Source organism: Macaca nemestrina, chromosome 10 (assembly GCF_043159975.1).
Source record: "Macaca nemestrina isolate mMacNem1 chromosome 10, mMacNem.hap1, whole genome shotgun sequence".
NCBI lineage: Eukaryota > Metazoa > Chordata > Mammalia > Primates > Cercopithecidae > Macaca > Macaca nemestrina.
Window position 1 is genome coordinate 21,928,361 of NC_092134.1, and position 20,806 is coordinate 21,949,166.

A 20,806-nucleotide genomic window follows, 5' to 3' on the forward strand; every position below is an offset into this window, starting at 1 on the left:
GCCGCTCAAAGTTCTGAGATTACAGACATGAGCCACCACACCTGGCTAAAGCAGGGTCTAGAAGAGACATTTGCATACCCATGTTCATAGCAGCATTACTCATGTGTCCATCCCAAGTGTCCACCAGTGGATGAGTGGATAAACAAACCGTGGTCTATCCAGGCGATGGAATATTTTTCAACCTTAAGGGACGGAAATTCTGACACATGCTACAACATGGATGAACCCTGAAGACATTGGGCTAAATGAAATAAGCCAGTCACCAAACAACAAATACTATATAATTCCACTTATAGGAGGTATTATTTTGATGCAAAAGTAATTGCAGTTTTGCTATTACTTTTAATGACAAAAGCCGCAATTGATTTTGCACCAACCTAATACTAAAAGTAGCCAAATTCAGAGACAAAAAATAGAAAAGTAGGTGGCAGTGGCTCAGGGGAGGCAAAATGGGGAGTTAGCGATTAATGAGTACAGAGTTTAGTTTTGCAAGATGAAAAGAGTTCTGGAGATGGAGGGTGATGATGGCTGCATTGTTATGAATGTTCTTGATACCACTGAACTGTACACTAAAAAATGGTTAAGATGGCAAAGTTATGACCGGGTGCGATGGCTCATGCCTGAAATCCCAGCACTTTGGGAAGCCGAGGTGGGCAGATTGCTTGAGCCCAGGAGCTTGAGACCAGCCTGGGCAACATGGCAAAACCCCATCTCTAAAAAAACCACAAAAATTCGCCAGGCATAGTGGTGTGGGCTTGTAGTCCCAGCTACTCAGGAGGTTAAGGTGGGAGGATTGCTTGAGCCTGGGAGGTGGAGGTTGCAGTGAGCTGAGATCACACCACTGCACTCCAACCTGGGTGACAAAGTGACCCCCATCTCAAAAAAAAAAAAGAAAAAAGCAAACATTATGTATATTATGTATATTTTACCACAATAATAATAATAATAATAAAGGCGGGCCAATAGATTGTTTTTTTCCAAGAGGGTTTCCTGTTCCTGACACAGGGGCCAGCTACCTTTGTGGTTGCCCTGTGCCTGGGACTGAGAGCAGCTGAGTGTCGGGGCTGCAGTTGCTGCCCTCTCTTCACGGTCCAGGGGCGCAGCTGTTATTGCTTCTCTAGTTGTGAAGCTGAAAAATCCCAGGGCAGGGCACCCAGGCCCTCTAGGCTGCGGCTCCTTGAGAAAGGGGCCTCCCCTCTGTCCCTCCCTGGGGCCTGGCACAGAGAAGCCAATCTTTGCCGCCATCCCTCTCTCAGCTTCCCTGATTCTTCCTTCCTTGACTACGGCTGATCGGATGAGAGTTGGTCAGACACGAGCTGAGCCAATCAGGGTCCTGGGAACTAAGTTCAGTAGCCATAAGTGCTAAACTTAAGAGTTGATGGTGGCCGGGTGCGGTGGCTCAAGCCTGTAATCCCAGCACTTTGGGAGGCCGAGACGGGCCGATCACGAGGTCAGGAGATTGAGACCATCCTGGCTAACACATGAAACCCCATCTCTACTAAAAGATACAAAAAACTAGTCGGGTGAGGTGGCGGGTGCGTGTAGTCCCAGCTACTCGGGAGGCTGAGGCAGGAGAATGGCGTAAACCTGGGAGGCGGAGCTTGCAGTGAGCTGAGATCCGGCCACTGCACTCCAGCCTGGGAGACAGAGTGAGACTCCGTCTCAAAAAAAAAAAAAAAAAAAGAGCTGATGGTGAGCAACCCTTCTGGGACATGATGGCAGGAAGAGAAACAGCCAGGCCTTAGAGAGAGCTAAGATCACAATAGCCTATGCAACACCTATTGAAGTCCGGCTGAACTTCCTGTTTTGGGGTTTTCCAAGATCTCCCCTCGATCCTCCCAATAAACATTTGCATAGTTAAGTGGGTTATAATTTCTTTCAACCCAACAGTTGTAAGACACCCAGTGAATATCTGTTCTGTGCTCCTATTCTGTCATTCTCTTCTGTTTGCCAGTGTCCGTCCTAGGGGCTGGCACACCCAGGGGGCCAAAGAAAACCAACTGGATGAGAAGTCCCTCTGAGACCTATGACAGTCAGTGGGGCTTAACCTTTAGTTTGTGTCCAAATCACCTGGAGTGCTTCTTAAAAATGCAGATTCCTGGGCCCTGGCTCAGTAGGTTTGGGCAGGGCCCAGGAAACTGCATTTTGAGTAGGGTGCAAGGGATTCTAGGGCCACAGGTGAAGAAATGATAAGGTAGTGTGGTGGCAGCCTCTAAGATGGGCCCCAGGTGACCCTGCTTCCTGGTATCCACATCCTGGTATGGTTCTTTCCCACACTGAGTTATGGTGGGCCCATGTAGCCAATAGATTACACTGGATGCAACAATGGGGCTTCCAAATCTAGGTCACAGAAGACACTACAATCTCCGCTGTGGCTACTCTGGGGGAAGTCAGCCACCATGTTGTGGGGATGCTCAAGCAGTGGAGAGGCCTACCTGGAGAACTGAAGCGCACAACCAGCACCAACTTGCGGGCCATGGGAGTGAGCCATCTTGGAAGCGGATCCTCCAGTCCCAGAACAGCCTTCAGATAACTGCAGCTCTGGGTGATGGCTTAACCGTAACCTCCTGAAAGACCTACCAGCCAGAATCATCCAGTTACACAATCCCCAAATTCCCAACTCATGGAGATTATGAGAGATAAATGCTTACTCTTTTAAGCCACTCAATCTTGGTATAGTTTGTTATGCAGTAATAGACAACTAGTAAAAGTGATGCTATGATGATCAAATCCATTTTCCAGTTAAGGAAACTGAGTTTCATGGAAGGGCTCTAGAATTACCTGATAGTGGAGATTCAAAGCCAGGCCAAGCTAAGTTCAAAGCCTGTACTTTCATAGCTATTCCCTAGGGGGCTTGAGAAGATCACACATCAGCAAAGAGCTCAACTGTTTCTCCCTCTCATTGTGTGCAATTAGGGAAACAGACCTGGAGTGAGGAGTCACCATTGTTAAGGTCACCTGGCTGGCCTGTCTGGGTGATGTTCCCTGCCCCAGGCCCCTGTTCTTGGGAGTGGGAGTGCATTCAGTGTCCCAGGTACCTGCAAAGACAGCCTGGTTTCCATGGCGGCACAACTTGGAACCTTGGCTGTGGGGAGGTAGGGCTTCAGAATGACCACATCAATGGCCAGTCAGCTAGGGAGGGCTTGGTTTTGTGCATTTTCCAGGAGGTGGTAGGATGTGGGGCTGCCTGCTTAGTGGGAGGAGCTAAACTAGGAGGGAGGAGGGCACAGAGGCCTGAGGCTCAGGGCCTGCCCTGCCTTCTCCCCAGGCAGATAGGACCTCCTAACATCCTCAAAATGCTAGATTGACCACAGCAACCCCCTGCCTCACACCCTCCATGGCTCCCTAGTGCCCTCATGAGAAAGGCATATTTCCTGCCATGCCCCGAAGTGCTTCACAATTTGGCCCCTTCCCTCTTCCTCCCCGCTGCCCTACCTAAACTTCCAGCCTCCTTTGGGCTTCTTCCTCCCTGGTTCTTATCCCAGTTCCACCCCTTGCCTATAGTTCCTTCTGCACTCCTCCTCTACTTCTCTTTTTCTTTTTCTTTTTTTTCTTTGTTTTTTTTGAGACAGAGTCTTGCTTTGTCGCCCAGGCTGGAGTGCAGTAGCACAATCTCAGCTCACTGCAAGTCCCGCCTCCTGGGTTCACACCATTCTCCTGCCTCATCCTCCAGAGTAGCTGGGACTACAGGCACCCGCCACCACGCCAGGCTAATTTTTTGTATTTTTAGTAGACACGGGGTTTCACCATGTTAGCCAGGTTGGTCTCAATCTCCTGACCTCGTGATAAGCCCGCCTTGGCCTCCCAAAGTGCTGGGATTACAGGTGTGAGCCACCACAGCCAGCCTACTTCTCCTTTCTAACTCTTGTCATCTTTCAGGCATCAGTTGGGATGCCCCCTCCTCCAGGAAGCCTTCCTGGACCCCACTACTTGTGCCCTCATGGCCTCCTGTGTTTCCTCTATCCAAGTTCTGAGCACACAGTAGGTACTCAATAAATGCTTTAGCACTGAGCAGACAGTAGGTACTCAGTAAATACTTAATAGCTGATGTACAGTTGCCCAGTGGCCCCCAGCTGGGCTCTCCACTCTCCTCTGCGCTCAGATCCAAACCTGTCTCCTCCTGGGAACTGTCCTGGCCTTCTCATTGCTCTCCAGCCCCTCCACTGTCCCACAGCCCCCAGTGCAGAATTTCACATTTTGCTGCGCTGTTGCTGCCTGCTTCACTCCAGGGCAGTGGCGGCAGATACCCTGTCAACACCAAAGCTGATGACCCAGAACATGCTTCAGTCCCTGAAGCCCACAGGCACCTGTTCCCTCAGGTTCTCAGGTGGCTTGCACGGTGCCAGACTCCACTCCTGCCAGCCTGGTCCCATAGGGGGCCACACCCTAGGGGTTTCTGACCTCCGACCTTCTCAAGAGCTGTGAATGAACGGAGGGTCTGAAAGGCTAGTCTTTGGTTTTAATTTGAATCTTTACAACCACCTTGTGAGCAAGATGCCATTACTATCATCTCCACTTTATGGCTGGGAAACTGAGGCACTGCATAGTTTAGACATTTGCCCAACGTCACACAGCTCTAAGAGGTTGAGCCAGAGTTGAAACCAGGCCATCTGGCTGTTGACTCCCATTTTCCTCACCAGCTCTGAGGATAGGCCATATCCATCCACCTGAAATGTCACATGCAATGGGCTGGCTCAGGAGCTCCAGGGCTGATGGGGGACTGGGCCCTGACCTGCCACCTCCCACCGCCACCACTCCATGATGGGGTGCCCAGGCATCCCAATGGGCCATCCTGCTGGGCTTGGAGCAACCAGTTATCCTAACCGAGACGGCGGTAACTGTCCAACTCTCCCTGCAAGGATATATGGAAAAACTGCGGCAACTGGAAGATTTCCAGACAAAGGGAAAAGGGCTGTCTTGGGACAGGCACATGGGTGAGTAATGTTTAGTGCCACTTCAGGGACTCTCCTGACATTACAGGTCACAAAATCCCCTCCTGTAGTCTAATGCACAGAGACTCACTATCATGGGCTGGAAGAACCTACCCCCTACTTACAATAACAATAACTAATAGTTACTGAGTTTTTTCTTTTTTTCCTTTGCGGTGGAGTCTCGCTCTGTCGCCCAGGCTAGAGTGCAGTGGCGCGATCTCGGCTCACTACAACCTCCGCCTCCTGGGTTCAAGCGATTCTCCTGCATCAGCCTCCTGAGTAGCTGGGATTATAGGTGCACACTACCACGCTCGGCTAATTTTTGTATTTTTAGTAGAGATGAGGTTTCACCATGTTGGTCAGGCTGGTCTCGAACTCCTGACCTCATGATCCACTCCCCCCTTGGCCTCCCAAAGTATTGGGATTACAGGCGTGAGCCACTGCACCTGGCATTTTTTTTTTAATAGTCTCACTCTGCCCACCCAGGATGGAATGCAGCGGCGCAATGGCTCACGACAGCTTCCGCCTCATAGGTTTAAGCAATTCTCGTGCCTCAGCCTCTCAAGTAGCTAGGACTACAGGTGCCCGCCACTAAGCTTGGTTAATCTTTGTATTTAGTTATCCAGTCCTTACTGCCATGCAGTTTTATGCATATGCATGTATATTCTTCACAATGACCTTCTGAGCTGGCTGCTATGATACCCCCATTTTGCAGATGAGGAAACTGAGGCCCCAGTTATACAACTAGGAAAGGCGTGATGCTACGTTGGTCAACAGGAAGCCCCTCTTGGCATTTTCCCATCGGGGCTGGGGGCACTAACCACTCACACACTGTACAGAGGTGGGCACAACTTGCAAGCTTGACTCCTCATACCAGGCCCTGGAGTCTGACCAGCTTCCACCCTGCTGCAGGCTGGTCCACAAGACACACTTGCTAACCCAGATGCCCACAAGGCCCAGGCAGGTTGCACAGTTGAGGGCTGAAGCAAACCATGGGCATATGCCCCATCTAAAGGTGGCCAGACCTCATCTGGCTGTTGTCACACTGGAACGTGGGCCCCGTGTGGCCAAGATCTTGACTGTTTCCTAGAGAAGCTCATGCTTTTTATGGGACATGCCCCCACATTTTAATGTTGGCAATTTTTTTTTTTAGAAAGGAGGGTCTCACTGTGTTGCTCAGGATGGTCTCAAACTCCTGGCCTTAAGTGATCCTCCCACATTGGCCTCCTAAAATGCTGGGATTACAGGACTGAGCCACCACGCCAAGCCAATGTTGGCAATTTAGAAACCAGGCTTAAATTTTTTGTTTTTTTTTTTCCAGAGACAGGGTCTCTCTCTACTGTTTATGCTGGAGTGCAGTGGCAATCACAGCTCACTGCAGCCTCAAATTCCTGGGCTTAGGCAATCCTCCCACTTTGGCCTCCCAAAGCACTGGGATTATAGGTGTGAGCCTTTGTGCCTTAAAAACTAGTTGTAATCAATAGCAAAGACTTGGAATCAACCCAAATGTCCATCAGTGACAGACTGGATTAAGAAAATGTGGCACATACACACCATGGAATACTATGCAGCCATAAAAGAGGATGAGTTCGTGTCCTTTGTAGGGACATGGATGCAGCTGGAAACCATCATTCTCAGCAAACTATCGCAAGAACAGAAAACCAAATACCGCATATTCTCACTCATAGGTGGGAACTGAACAATGAGGTCACTTGGACACAGGAAGGGGAACATCACACACCGGGTCCTATTGTGGGGAGGGGGGGAGGGGGGGAGGGATAGCATTAGGAGATATACCTAATGTAAATGACGAGTTAATGGGTGCAGCACACCAACATGGCACATATATACATATGTAACAAACCTGCACGTTGTGCACATGTACTCTAGAACTTAAAAAAACAAAACAAAACAAAAATTAGTTGTAAAAAATACCATTTTGTAAAACATCTCTGAGGGCCCGATCTGACCTCCAGTTTGTACTCCTAGTCCCAGAACAAAGAAGCAAGACACCCAGAATTATTATACAATTCTGTATTTAGCGACTCGTTTACAGAACGTGTTCCTTTTTTTAAAATTTTAAACAAAGTTCATCAATCTCTCATAGAAACGGTTTGTGTATGTGTGTGTATTTTTTTAACCGTTATAGGACGTGAACCTGACAAAGTTGTTCACGGGTCCGCTAGCTTTAAGTACAACAGGATTTCTGTGTTCAAAAGACTATACTAAGTGCTTAATCAAATCCCGTCACACTAAAGCCAAATTTAGTTCTCTAGGAATCGGAGTCTGCGTGTAAGCCTGGATTTCAACGTTGTGTTGGTTTCAACAGTAAAAAGTGGTGTGTTCCCCCACGGTTGTCTTAATTGCAACAGGGTGGTGGTGGCTAAAAGGAGATGTTTCATTTGTTCCAGATTTGATTACTCTGAAAATTGGTCACTGTTTCCTATTGTCAAAATATAAAAATACCTTCATCTGGATAAAAATGTATACAGTGGAAAACTCTTCAATGCATAGCCTGGGTGTATGGAAAAGGTTTTCCTTCAGGGTTTGTGTTTTGTTGACTGTTTGGTGTGGAGACTGCAGCCTGGGCTGGATGTGAGAGTTGAAATTTCTGGAACGGTCCTTATCTGTCCCCTTCTGGTTGCTGGGTTTTGCCTATATGGTTTCAAAATGCTAGCTACATCTTTGAAACCTCCATCGGCCATCTCACCCACTGGCATTGCATCGGCATTGATTATAGTCACCTTTTCATCTTCATTCTGGGGAGTCACCCAATTCAGCCTTCCCACGGACAGTTTGAAAAAGGAAACGTAATAAAAACAAGGGAGAGAGATTCAATAACCAATATGGTGGCCGTTCCATCCAAATTGGGAACTCTCACCCTAGAAACCATGCCAAAGACGCTGGAGGAAGGGCTCCTTTGAGTTGGGGGTTGAGTCTCTGCTCCCCAACAGGTCATGCGTTGGAAGGTAGGAGGGTAGATTTGGAGGCTGGGATATGGTGAACATGCTGCGATGAACTTGGCCTTCCAGAGTTCTGCATGGACTTGGAGTTGCAGATGCCTTCCAGAAACAGCACCAGGGTCAACTTGAGAAAGAAGATGGTGAGAAGGGGAGCTGGGATCTCTAGTTTGATGAATCTACTTTTTGGCGCTGGTTACTAAGCTTCAGTGGTCATGGGATGACCAACACTGTCACTTTTGGAAAACACCAAGAGGGGAAGATGGTGGCCACAGTCTTGCTCTGGAATACCCACACTCCTACAAGTGGGGAAACTTCCTGGGTTGTGCCTATGGTTCACATGGGGAAATGGGGTCCCTCTGGTTCAAATGCCACTCTCCAAGCACCACTCTCCCATGCCCACCTTTCCAAAGGATCTGGCAACACTTCTTGCCTATAGATGGACAAGATGGATGTCTGACCTCCATGGCCCACAGGTTTCTAACTAGTGAGACCTGTGTAAGCAGTTTGTTCTGTACCATGCTACATCTCTTATAGGACGGTTGGGCCACAGCCCACATCTCTACAACATTTACAATGGCACGGATATTTTGTGTTATCAAGCTTGCAAAACAGACCACCAGAATGAAACACATCCTCAACGGCATTAAGATTTTCGTTTAGAGTCTTTTGGACTTTCTCTTTTTAGCACAGTTTCTGGAAGGGCAGTAGCAATGCGCTGTGTCTCACAGACAGATGTGGAAAAAAATCATGGTTCAAAGGTTATCTAGATTTTGGTCAGTCTTATAGTGTTTTGTGATGGCTTTGAACAATTGTCTTCTTTTAATCTCATCTAGTGGCAAAAACGACACAACTTCAGTGTATACTTCGCAACAGTTGTGACAGCATCCTGATTTTATAACTCTCTGTAATATCAAAACAGCATCAGCTGGGATAAATTCCAAAGGATCCTTTATTAAAATATCTAAAAGAGGTCTATAAATATTTATTTATTTTTCTAAAAGAGTTTGGAGTTTTCAGGTGAATATGTGGTGCCATTTTGCTTCTGCCTTCTGCAGAGGGGTCAGGGTGAAGAGGAGCAGGGGGTGCCGAAAAGTGGAGGCAATGGCATTTGACCCACCTGCTCACACAACTTCATAGAACTAGGATTACAACAAAAAACGTAAATGGCATAACATTGCTGTCCACATTTTGATGGTTGAGTTCCTCCCTCCCTTTCCCCACCCTGTTGAGGAGAGTGAGTGAGAAAAGGAAGGTAGTTACCAGGGTATGTCCCTTGCCCCCTCACCCTGCTTTCAGAACTCCCACTCCAGGGCCTCCTCCCGATTGGCAGCCCGCTCTAGTCGGTAAATGATGCTGTTCAGGTTGGCCATTTTTTCATGCCGCCGCTGCAAGTTGGGGTTCACCTTGGCACTGGGATGCAAGGCTCCAGCCGTGTCAGCAGTGGGGCTGGCACTCGGCACTTTGGCAGGGGGGGCGCCAGGAGGGGATGGGGAGATGGGAGCTGAGGAGGAGGGGACAGGTGACACAGACATCATGAGGCCTGGCGAGGAGGCGGCTGAGGGCGAGTTCAGTGACACCTCCAGGCTGCAGCGTGAGGACTCTGAGGCTGACTTAAAACTTAAAGGGTCCGGGTGAAGCTGCTCCCCAGCCTCACTCTCCTGGTGGGGATGAAGTGAGGGACAGTCTGGGGTGGATCCACCTGGAAGGAGGGGACTGGGAGCCACTTTTGGGAGTCCGTCATTACCCGGAGGGTCGGGATGCTCCTCTTTGGGGGGACCTTGGCCTTTGTCTGGCTCCCCTAAGTCCTGGGGCTGGCTGCCTGCCTCTTCCTCGGCATCCTCCTCTGTCTGTTCCTGCTTGATCCTCACTTGGGCCTTGTCCTGGGTGGTCAGGGGTGTGCTGTTCTCCTCAGGGCCCTCCTGAAGCTCCAGTTCCTTCATGGTTGGCTTCTGGTCCTCAGTCTCAGAGTCAGGGCTCTGCAGGGTGGGGTCCGGGTGGGAGTGGCCTGGCGGTAGGATTCCAGGACCCCCACTTGGGTCAAGGTCTGGCTCATCCTGGGTCCCCTCCACCAACATCTCCCGGCGCATCCGGGACCTGGGGCAGAGACGACGGTGAGCCTGGGGCTGGACAGGGGACACCCAAACCCTGGACTCCATCTGCATACATGGCATTTTGATCCCACCCACTGCCCTGGGGCTCTCTAGGCACTAAGCCTCCATACTTGCACCATCTTATTAAGTCTTCTCAACAACACCACAAGGTGGGTGCTATTATTATCTCCACTTCACAGGAAACAAGGCTCAGAGATGTTAAGTGACTTGTCCCAGGTCACACAGCTAGTAAGTGGCAGAACCGAGACTTGAACTCATGACTACTGAATCCCAAAGCAGATGATCTAGACCTGTGCTGGCCAACATAGCAGTTACTGGCCCTACATGGCTTGAGTGCTTGACATGAGGCTAGTCCAGATTGACATGTGCTGTAAGGGTACAATACACACCTGTTCTTAGGCTTAATACAAAACAAAGTGAAAGGTCTCATTAATAATGTTTATATTGGGCTAAATCAAATAAATGATTATGATTAGTTTTATCTCTTTTTTATGAGACAGTCTCACTCTGTTACCCAGGCTGGAGTGCAGTGGTGCGATCTTAGCTCACTGCAACCTCTGCCTCCCGGGTTCAAGCAATTATCCTGCCTCAGCCTCCTGGGTAGCTGGGATTATAGGCGTGTGCCACAATGCCTGGGTAATTTTTGTATTTTTAGTAGATACAGGGTTTTGCTATGTTGGCCAGGCTGGTCTTGAACTCCTGACCTCAGGTGATCCACCCACCTTGGCCTCCCAAAGTGCTGGGATTACAGGCTTGAGCCACTGGGCCCAGACCCAATTATTTTCTTACAGCGAATGAGGTCAAGAAATTTTAAATAACTTCTCCAAGGTCATAAAGCAACAGGGGTTTCTGTTTCCTTAGCACCTTCAATGCTGGGGCTCCCTGGCCATTTATGTGAACAATAAATTACACTAATATAGACTATTAGCAGCTATATAGTTACAAACATAATAATAATGAGCGCTTTATTGTGTTGGGCACTAGGCTAAGCACTTTTTGCTGTTTTCTTTTTTCTTTTTTTTTGAGATGGAGTCTCACTCTGTTGCCCAGGCTGGAGTGCAGTGGCGCAATCGCGGCTCACTGCAACCTCTGCCTCCCGGGTTCAAGCAACTCTACTGCCTCAGCCTCCCGAGCAGCTGGGATTATAGGTGGGCGCCACCATGCCTCGTTAATTTTTGTATTTTTAGTAGAGACGGGGTTTCACCATGTTGGTCAGGCTGGTCTTGAACTCCTGACCTCAAGCAATCCACCAGTCTCGGCCTCCCAAAGTGTTGCCCAGGCATGAGCCACCACAACCAGCCTGTTTATTTCATTTTCTGTTAGGTTGGTGTAAAAGTAATTGGATTTTCTGCCTTTTTTATTCTTTTTTGTGTGACTTCTTTTTTTTTTTTTTTTTTTCCCAAGATGGAGTCTCACTTTTTTTTTCCAGGCTGGAGTGCAGTGGGGGCACGATCTCAGCTCACTGCAACCTCTGCCTCCTGGGCTCAAGTGATTCTCCTGACTCAGCCTCCCGAGTACCTGGGACTACGGGTGCGCGCCACCACACCCAGGTAATTTTTGTATTTTTAGTAGAGAAGGGGTTTCACCATGTTGGCCAGATGGTCTCGATCTCTTGACTTTGTAATCTGCCTGCCTCAGCCTCCCAAAGTGCTGGGATACAAGCATGAGCCACCATGCCCGGCCTTTTGTGACCTTTTCAAATGGCAAAACCATTTTTTTTTAAAAATGGCAAATCCTTTAAAATGGATCAAGAAACATTTAAAAAAAAATGGCAAAACCCAGCTGGGCACGGTGGCTCACACCTGTAATACCAGCACTTTGGGAGGCCAAAGCAGGTGGATCACTTGAGGTCAGGAGTTCTAGACTACCCTGGCCAACATGGCAAAACCCCGTCTCTACTAAACAAAAACAGAAACAAAACAAAACAAAACAAAAGTGGCAAAAACTGCAATTACTTTTGCACCAACCTAATATAATAATCTCATAATGATATACTGATCTGATTTGCATTGATAAAGGAGACCAGGCTGAGAGGGCACAGGAATTGGCATGGTCACAGGGCTCTGAACCCAGCAGTCTGGCTTTTATTTTCTTGCCCCTGCCTCCCTGCCCAGGTCCTGTGGAGCCCCATCCCAGGATCCTGGGCCTGGAGGAACTGTGACGGATCATCTAGTCCATACCATCTCTCAATCCCCAATCCCCCCACAAAGGTGACCTTGCCCACCTTCCAGAGTTCTCCCCCATCTCCCTCAGCTCCCTCCAATGGGAAGAGCTTCGATGGGGAGGGACTTTGTCTGTTTTCTGTGGCGTCCGGTACAGAGTAGATGCTCAGTAAACATTTACCAAATGAAATAATGTGTTCTTCTGTAATTATAACCCTTTGAGAGTTCTTTGAGAGTGGAATTCTCTCTTCTCCTTTGTGCAAACTCCTATTCATCCCTCAAAACCCATCTCAAATATCACTTCTGTAAAGTCCTCCCCAGGCAGAATTCCCTTTTCCCTTAGCCCCTTGTTCCTTCCTGTTTCACAGCATTTACTAGATTATAAGTGAAATGTTCTGTTTTATGACTGTAAGGTCCTTAAGGGCGGGGATTGGTTCACTATGCATACATTAGAAACGTTTGTTGAATGAATATGTTGGATAATAATGGAGTGCTCAGTTCCTGTGGGGAATCAGAGGTGAGAAGATGTCCCCATATCCCCCAGGGAGGGAAGGAAATGAGCAGGCTTTAAGGACCTATGTCATTTGTTATTTGGCAGGCTCTGTTCTGAGCCAGATGATAAACCATATTTTATTTTATTTATTTATTTGTTTGAGACAGAGTCTCACTGTCACCCAGGCTGGAGTGCAGTGATGTGATCTCAGCTCAAAGCAATGTCCACCTCCCAGGTTCAAGTGATTCTCGTGCCTCAGCCTCCGAGTAGCCGGAATTACAGGCCCCTGCCACCATGCCTGGCTAACTTTTGTATTTTTAGTAGAGATGGGTTTCATCATTTTGGCTAGGCTGGTCTTGATCACCTGACCTCAGGTGATCCGCCCACCTTGGCCTCCCACAGTGCTGGGATTACAGGTATGAGCCACTGTGACTGGCCCAAACTGTATTTTATAATGCGTTTATACCCAGAGTTATTTCATTTGATCTACAATCATACATTGCGGGATAGGTATTAGGTTCCTCATCTGTAAAATAAGGGTGAGACTTGGAGAAGTAAAATGACTTATGGAGGGATTGGGGACTGAGAGAGGGTACAGACTCGGGTCTGTGGGCCCCTGGTGCCCAGGAGAGAGAAGATGCTCAGTTGCTCCTCCCACCAATCTCCTCTTTCCTTGATCCCTTGGGGATCAAGAGACATTCTCTTCCCCTAGAATGGATGAGTGGATTTTCTTCTGTGGTACCATGTGAGTACCAGAGACTTTTCCTGCTCAGGAAGCTTGGCAGGGGCGGGGTGGGGGGTGTTCCTCAGAGACGGTCCCTGAAATTCCCCCATCAAGCATTCTTTACAGGGGTCTCCTCAGAGCCAGCCCTGGGACTAAACTCCTAGGAAGCTCAACCTACTGCAGGCCAGTGACTTGTGAGAACAGGGAATCAAGAGTGGGAAGAGCTATGGAAAGCAGCAGCCATTGAAGTAGGAATCACCCACTCCCTGAGGTAGTGGAGCCTGAAAAGGATATCAGGGGGGTTTCTTTTGGTTTCAGCGGTGGGAGGGGCCAGGAGCACGAAATCAGGGATCCAACCTGAGGCTCAATGAATAGTCAGGGTTCCTCAGGCCTGTACCCCCAAATACCTTTCCCTGTCCCTTCTTTGAGGCAGACACAGGGCAAACAGGGTGAAATAATAATAAAAATAATGACAATAATCACATCAATACCTACCACATACTATGTGCTGGATATATATTTTTTTTTTTTGGAGATAGTCTCACTCTGTTGCCCAGGCTGGAGTATAGTGGCATGATCTCAGCTCACTGCAACCTCCGCCTCCTGGGTTCAAAGGATTCTCCTGCCTCAGCCTCCCACATAGTTGGGACTACAGGCATGTGCCACCATGCCTGGCTAATTTTTGTATGTTTCGAAGAGATGGAGTTTCATCATGTTTCCCAGGCTGATCTCAAACTCCTGACCTCAGGTGATCTGCCCATCTCAGCCTCCCAGAGTGCTGGGATTACAGGTGTGAGCCACCGTGCCTGGCCTACATGCTAGGTATTTTATGTAACTATGTTAGTCTATCAATCCTTTGTGCAACTCGATGAAGTAGATCCAGCTACTGTCCACCCCATTTTACAGGTTAGAAGACTGAGGCTCAGGGAAGTGAAGAAGGCTCCACAGCTGAAAGTAATGGAGCTGGGATTTCTTCCACATTTGCCTGCGATTTACTTTTTTTTTTTTTTTTTTTGAGATAGAGTCTTGCTCTGTCGCCCAGGCTGGAGTACAGTGGTATGATATTGGCTCACTGCAACCTCCGCCTCCTAGGTTCAAGCAATTCTCCCACCTCAGCCTCCCAGGTAGCTGGGATTACAGGTGCGCACTGCCATGCCAGGATAATTTTAAAATTTTTAATAGAGACAGGGTTTCACCATGTTGGCCAGGCTGGTGTCGAACTCCTGACCTCAGGTTATCCACCTCAGTCTCATTTTTCTTGTTTTTGAGACACGGTCTCGCTCTGTTACCCAGGCTGGAGTGCAGTGGTGTGATGGTAGCTCACTGCAGCCTCCGCCTCCTAGGCTTATGCAATCCTCTCACTACAGCCTCCCAAGTAGCTGGGACTACAGGTGTATGCCACTGCACACAACTAATTTATTTATTTATGTATTTATTTTGTAGAGAGGTCTCCCTATGCTGCTGGGCTGGTCTCGAACTCCTGGGTTCAAGTAATCCTCCCGCCTTGGTCTCCCAAAGTGCTGGGATTATAGGCATGAACCACTGTACCTGGCCCTGTGTTCTATATCTAAGTGCCTATGTGGTGGGGTCTCCCATCTCCCAGAGGCTATGTGGGGCTCCCTCCAGGCTCTCAGATGGGGAAGGGGTCCCACCTGGGTTCTGCCACCCGCCCTGTGGGCATGCCCCCATAGTCCCACCTGTAGTTGTGGAACCAGTTGATGACGGTGTTGGTCTTGAGGTTGAGCTGGAAGGATAGGAGCTCGATGGTCTGCTGTGAGGGGTAGGGTTCCAGCTGATAGGCCTTCCGCAGCGCCTCCTTCTCCTCAGGTGCCAGCACCACCCGGGGTTTCTTGATCTGCAGGAGGCTCAGGTCCTGGGGCTGTAGGCAGGGGCTGGGGCACTCTGAGTGGGTGGCCGGGGACTCACTGTCTGAGCCGGTGCTGATGAGGCCATAGCGACGTTTCAGGTAGGCTGGAGCCGGGGAGAGAGGGAGGGCTGAGAGGTGCTGTCCCCACCCCATCAGTTCCTGGCCAGCAGGAGTCCCATGGTGGGAGTGCATCTGTCAGGCCCACTAGGAGGAAGCCATCATGCCCTAAGCTTAGGGGCACGCCCCCCAGCCTTTCTCCCTCCTCACTCTCCTGCATCTCTCAACTCCCACCCCCACGCCACAAGATGCTAGCCTAACCTCAGCAGCCAGGGAGCCCTGGCATGAGCGAAGACTTAGGATCATTCCTCGCACATAGGAAGCACTCGAAACAGGGTGTTCCACAGTATTCTCTCTGTTTTTGTGGAGACAGGGTCTCACTCTGTCACCCAGGCTGGAGTACATGGGTGCAGTCATAGTTCACTGTAGCTTCAACCAACTAGGCTCAGGCAAACCTCCTGCCTCAGCCTCCCAAGTAGCTGGGATTACAGGTGTGAACCACCACCCCCGGCTAATTTTAAAATTTTTGTAGAGATGGGGTCTCTCTCTGTCACCCAGGCTGGAATGCAGCGACACAATCACAAGTCACTGCAACCTTGAACTCCTGCTTTCAAGCGATCCTCCTGCCTCAGCCTCCTGAGTAGGTGGGACTACAGGTGCGTGCCACCATGCCCGGCTCATTGAAAAAATTGTTTTGTAGAGTGTTTGAAATGCTTCTTCCCTGGTGCCGTAAAGAAATAGCACTTGAACATAAATTTAATTTACTTAGCAAGACCATTTTTATACTTTCTGCTGAAAGGGTACACTTACTTGCCAGCAGTTTTGCCACAAGAGTACACTGAACAAACGAAACAGAGTCATTTATAATCTGATGTGTCCACCCTACTGCTGTCTCCGGTTTCCACTGACTGGAACGGGACCTCACATTCTGTATTTGTCCTGACTGGCTAGCAACTTAGAACTTTTTAAAAGAGGCAAAGGCAGAGGAGAACAAAGGAAGGAGGAAGTAACTTGTAGAACGCTGAGAAAGGTAAAAACACCTTCAAAGAAGGAAAAGGAACAGACTATGACCTAACGCTTGTTTGGACCAGTATAGGCATGCCAGGGCAAATATTTAGGCTAAATTATGGGAGCAAACATAAAGTACATTGATTTCTTTATCATGGCTAGCAGATATTTAAGAATGTTAGCACAGATCTTTGAATAAATTTTCCTTCTAAGAGAAGTTACTATTTATTCCTAATTAAATTGGGAGGAAAGTCTTTGAAGAGGAACCTTTACTTTATTTTTTACATAGAGGTAGGGTCTCACTCTGTTGCCCAGGCTGGTCTCAAACTCTTGGCCTTAAGCAATCCTCTCACCTTGGTCTTCCAAAGTGCTGAGATTACAGGTATGAGCCACCACACCTAGCCTACGATATCCTCTAGATTGTCAGAAGCATCCCTGAATTTCTGAACAGCCTTTGGTGGGCGGTAGGTAAGGACACTAATCTAAATGACTTACTGACTACATGGTGCATGTTGACCCCAAATCATGAAGATGTTGGGGAGAAAAAAGCCCACTTCAGAATGAAAGAAGTAAGGTATGAGGGTCTTACTTAATCCTCACAGCAATGCTTTGTGGCTCTGAAAATGCATTTTTAAGATGGAGTCTCACTCTGTCACCCAGGTTGGAGTGCAGTGGCATGATCCTCTTGGCTCACTGCAACCTCTACCTCCCAGGTTCAAGCGATTCTCCTGCCTCAGCCTCCCAGGTAGCTGGGATTACAGGCATGCATCACCACGCCCGGCTAATTGTTGTATTTTTAGTACAGATGGGGTTTCACCATGTTGGCCATCACTTCTGGCCTCAAGTGATCCATCCACCTTGGCCTCCCAAAGTGCTAGGATTACAGGTATGAGCCACCACATTGAGCTAGCTCTCTTTTTCAGAAATAGAAGGAAGCACAGAGAGGGAAAGTAATTAGCTCAAGGTCGTCACACAGCAAGGAGGTAGAAGGTCAAGTTCTCAACCATAGCATTGTCTGATGATGATGGCCCAGCCCTAGGTGCTCTCCAGAGCCTGGCACATCCCTGGGTCATCACACGACCTGCCCTCACGCCCTGGATGGCAACTTCAACCGCTCCTATCTTATCTTCCAATGGACTTTGAACCTTCGGAAATACAGAGTAATCCTTTATGCATAGCATGAGACTGGGCGCCCAGCTCAATGCCAGTTGATCTTCCATCCAAATACTAACCAGGCCTGACCCGGCTTAACTTCTGAGATCAGACGTGATCCCGTATTCAGTGTGGTATGGCTGTAGACAATGCCAGCTTATCTTATCAGGATATAATGTCACATAATGTGAGAACTTGCAATCTCCTTGCCCAGCCCTACAAGAGAGGGTTCCTGTTTGCTGGTCCTGTCCTTTGTTATGTAGAATCTGTTATGGGCCAAGGGCTGATCTACAAAACAGGGAGTTGAGGCAGAGGAGGGAGGGAGGGAGGTACACAGAGTTTTGGGAAATAGGCAGTTGGGGCTGGCAACAGACTTTGGGGTAGCTTCAGAGGCGTGAAAGGACACCAAGAGATGGGGTATTCAGTTTCCTTTCATTTTATTTATTTATTTTTTTTGAGACAGAGGTTTGCTCTGTCCCCAGGGTGGAGTGCAGTGGCGCAATCTCAGCTCACTACAACCTCCACCTCCTGGGTTCAAGTGATTCTCCTGCCTCAGTCTCCCAAGTAGCTGCGATTACAGTGTGCGCCACCATGCCCAGCTAATTTTTGTATTTTTAGTAGAGATGGGGTTTTGCCATATTGGCCAGATTGGTCTTGATCTCCCAACCTCAGGTGATCTGCCTGCCTCGGCCTCCCAAAGTGCTGAGATTACAGGCGTGAGCCACTGCACCTGGCAGAGCATTGGCTTTTCATGGGAGAGGTAGTAAATATTTACAAATTAAAAAAAAAAAATTGGAGATGGGGTCTTACTGCACTGCGCGGCTGGAGCACAGTGGCTATTCACAGCTTTGATCACAGCACATTGCAGCCTTGAACGATCCTCCTGCCTTAGCCTCCCAAGTGATCCTCAAGCGATCCTCTTGCCTTAGCCTCCGAAGTAGCCAGGACTACCCATGCCCCGCCACTGCCATAGGCTGTAAATATCTTCATTGCTTTCAATTACATTGTTACATTGTGTTTCAAGGTTGCTATTTCATGCAGTCCCATACCAGGCTGAGACTGGACTATGGGGGCCCTGGGTTTATGTGGGTTACAGCTAGGTATGGTTCTGGGGAAAATCTGAGATCCAGTGCTGGGGCCCATCCCCTGCCCAAGTCTTACCTTTCTTCTCCAGCTTCTTCATGTCCCTCAGCTTCTCCACGTTATGGGGGTCATTGAGCCACAGCTGCATGCGGACAAAAGGCTCCCGCCCCTTCAGGCTCAGCTTGTGCCAGGGTTTGGGCCGGGACAGCAGGTCAGAGACGGAGCCCTGCGTCAGACCCAGGATGCTTTCCCCAAACAGCCGCTGCCCTGGGGATAAGGGAGGGGAGCAACCTGTTACCCCAGGCTGGGCAGAGAAGCCTGCTCCCAGGAGAGACATGGAACAGGCCAGAGACACAGGGGAGAGCCTCGAGGCTATCTCCACTGACTCAGAAGGGAGGGCCAGAGACGGCAGAGGACCCGCACCTGATGTGAAGCTGAGGGGGGCCTGTCTGTAAAAGAGATTTGGGGGCCGGACGAGGCAGCAACCAACAAAAGTTTTTTTTCTTTTTTTCTTTTTTTGAGACAGAGTCTCGCTCTGTTGCCCAGGCTAGAGTATAGTGGCATGATCTTGGCTCACTGCAGCCTCCGCCTCCCAGGTTCAAGCAATTCTCCTGCCTCAGCTTCCTGAGTAGCTGGGATTACAGGCACGTACTACCACACCTGGCTAATTTCTGTATTTTTAGTAGAGATGGGGTTTCCCATGGTGGCCAGGCTGGTTTCGAACTCCTGACCTCAGGTGATCCATCTGCCTTGGCCTCCCAAAGTGCTGCAGTTACAGGTGTGAGCCACTGGGCCCGGCCCAAAAGTGCTTTTTTAGCTTAAGAGGTTCTTTACTCCTAGGAGATCCCTGAAATTGTCTGCCAACATCATACATACAAATGTGTAACACCATGTTGGAGGATAATTTGACAGATTCCATCCCAGTTTTAAATATGCACAGTTTTGGAGCAAGCAGTTCCACTTCCTGGGATAGCTGTACTTGCCCAAGGTCACACAGACTTATTTTTAGAGGCAGCAGGAAAGTGGAAAAAGTCAAAATACCCATCAGTTAGGTAAAAAACTGTGGCGCATCCATGGCCTGAAACACTTTCCAACGGTGAAAAAGAATGCAGGTGACAGAATTATTCTTTTTTTTTTTTTTTGAGATGGAGTCTGGCTCTGTCGCCCAGGCTGGAGTGCAGTGGCCGGATCTCAGCTCACTGCAAGCTCCGCCTCCCGGGTTTACGCCATTCTCCTGCCTCAGCCTCCAGAGTAGCTGGGACTACAGGCGCCCGCCACCTCGCCCGGCTAGTTTTTTGTATTTTTTTTAGTAGAGACAGGGTTTCACCGTGTTAGCCAGGATGGTCTCGATCTCCTGACCTCGTGATCCGCCCGTCTCGGCCTCCCAAAGTGCTGGGATTACAGGCTTGAGCCACCGCACCCGGCCTACAGAATTATTCTAACATGGGAAGGTGTCCACAAAATGCTGTTCATTTTTCTTTTCTCTTTTTTTTTTTTTTTTTTTTGAGGCAGGGTCTCACTCTATCACCCAGGCTGGAGTGCAGTGGTGTGATCTCAGCTCACTATAACCTCTGCTTCCCAGGTTCAAGTGATCCTCCCACCTCAGCCTCCCAAGTAGCTGAGATCATGGGCTTGAGCCACCACACCTGGCTAATTTTTGTATTTTTATTTTTCATTTTTTTTTGGGACAAGATTTGGCTCTGTCACCCAGGCTGGACTGCAGTGGTGTGATCTTGGCTCCCTGCAACCTCTGTCTTCTGGGCTCAAGCCATCCTTCTGCCTTATCCTCCCGAGTGGCTGGGACTATAGGCACGCACCACCACGCCCAGCTAATTTTTGTATTTTTTGTAGAGACGGGGTTTCGCCATGTTGCCCAGGCTGGTCTGGAACTCATGACCTCCAAAAATCCTCCCGCCTCAGCCTCCCAAAGTCCTGGGATTACAGGTGTGAGCCACCACACCCAGCCTAGTGTTCATTTTTCAAAACAAGTTGCAACGCACTATGTGTGTCATTTCATCTATATAGAAAAAAAGGAGAGGAAATTAAGTATATATATGTTCTTGTATGTGTTCAGAAAGTGTCAAGGAGACATTAAAAAACTGAAGTGTAGGCTGGGCACGGTGGCTTACACCTGTAACCCCTGCACTTTGGGAGGATGAGGTGGCAGGATTACTTGAGGTCAAGAGTTCATGACCAGTCTGGCCGGCATGGTGAAACCCCGTCTCTATTCTACTAAAAACACAAAAATTAGCCAG

General features: G+C 48.9%; 1 protein-coding gene across 14 annotated transcripts in view; it reads right to left on the reverse strand.

Moving 5' to 3' along the window:
- Nucleotides 1-6,950: 6,950 nt before the first annotated feature.
- The window catches only part of LOC105493409 (cut like homeobox 2), a 318,739-nt gene continuing 304,883 nt past the window's right edge, over nt 6,951-20,806 (reverse strand). For 13 of the 14 annotated variants that reach the window (XM_071071090.1, XM_011761016.3, XM_071071093.1 and 10 more), the window contains 3 exons: nt 18,630-18,818; nt 15,082-15,355; nt 6,951-9,988 (listed from right to left, as the gene is read on the reverse strand). In XM_071071090.1, the coding sequence (XP_070927191.1) occupies nt 9,187-9,988; nt 15,082-15,355; nt 18,630-18,818 (1,265 nt within the window). In that variant the 3' untranslated portion in view covers nt 6,951-9,186. Of the gene's footprint in view, nt 10,018-15,081; nt 15,356-18,629; nt 18,819-20,806 lie in introns of all 14 variants that reach the window. The other variant, XM_071071097.1, reaches the window with a different exon arrangement.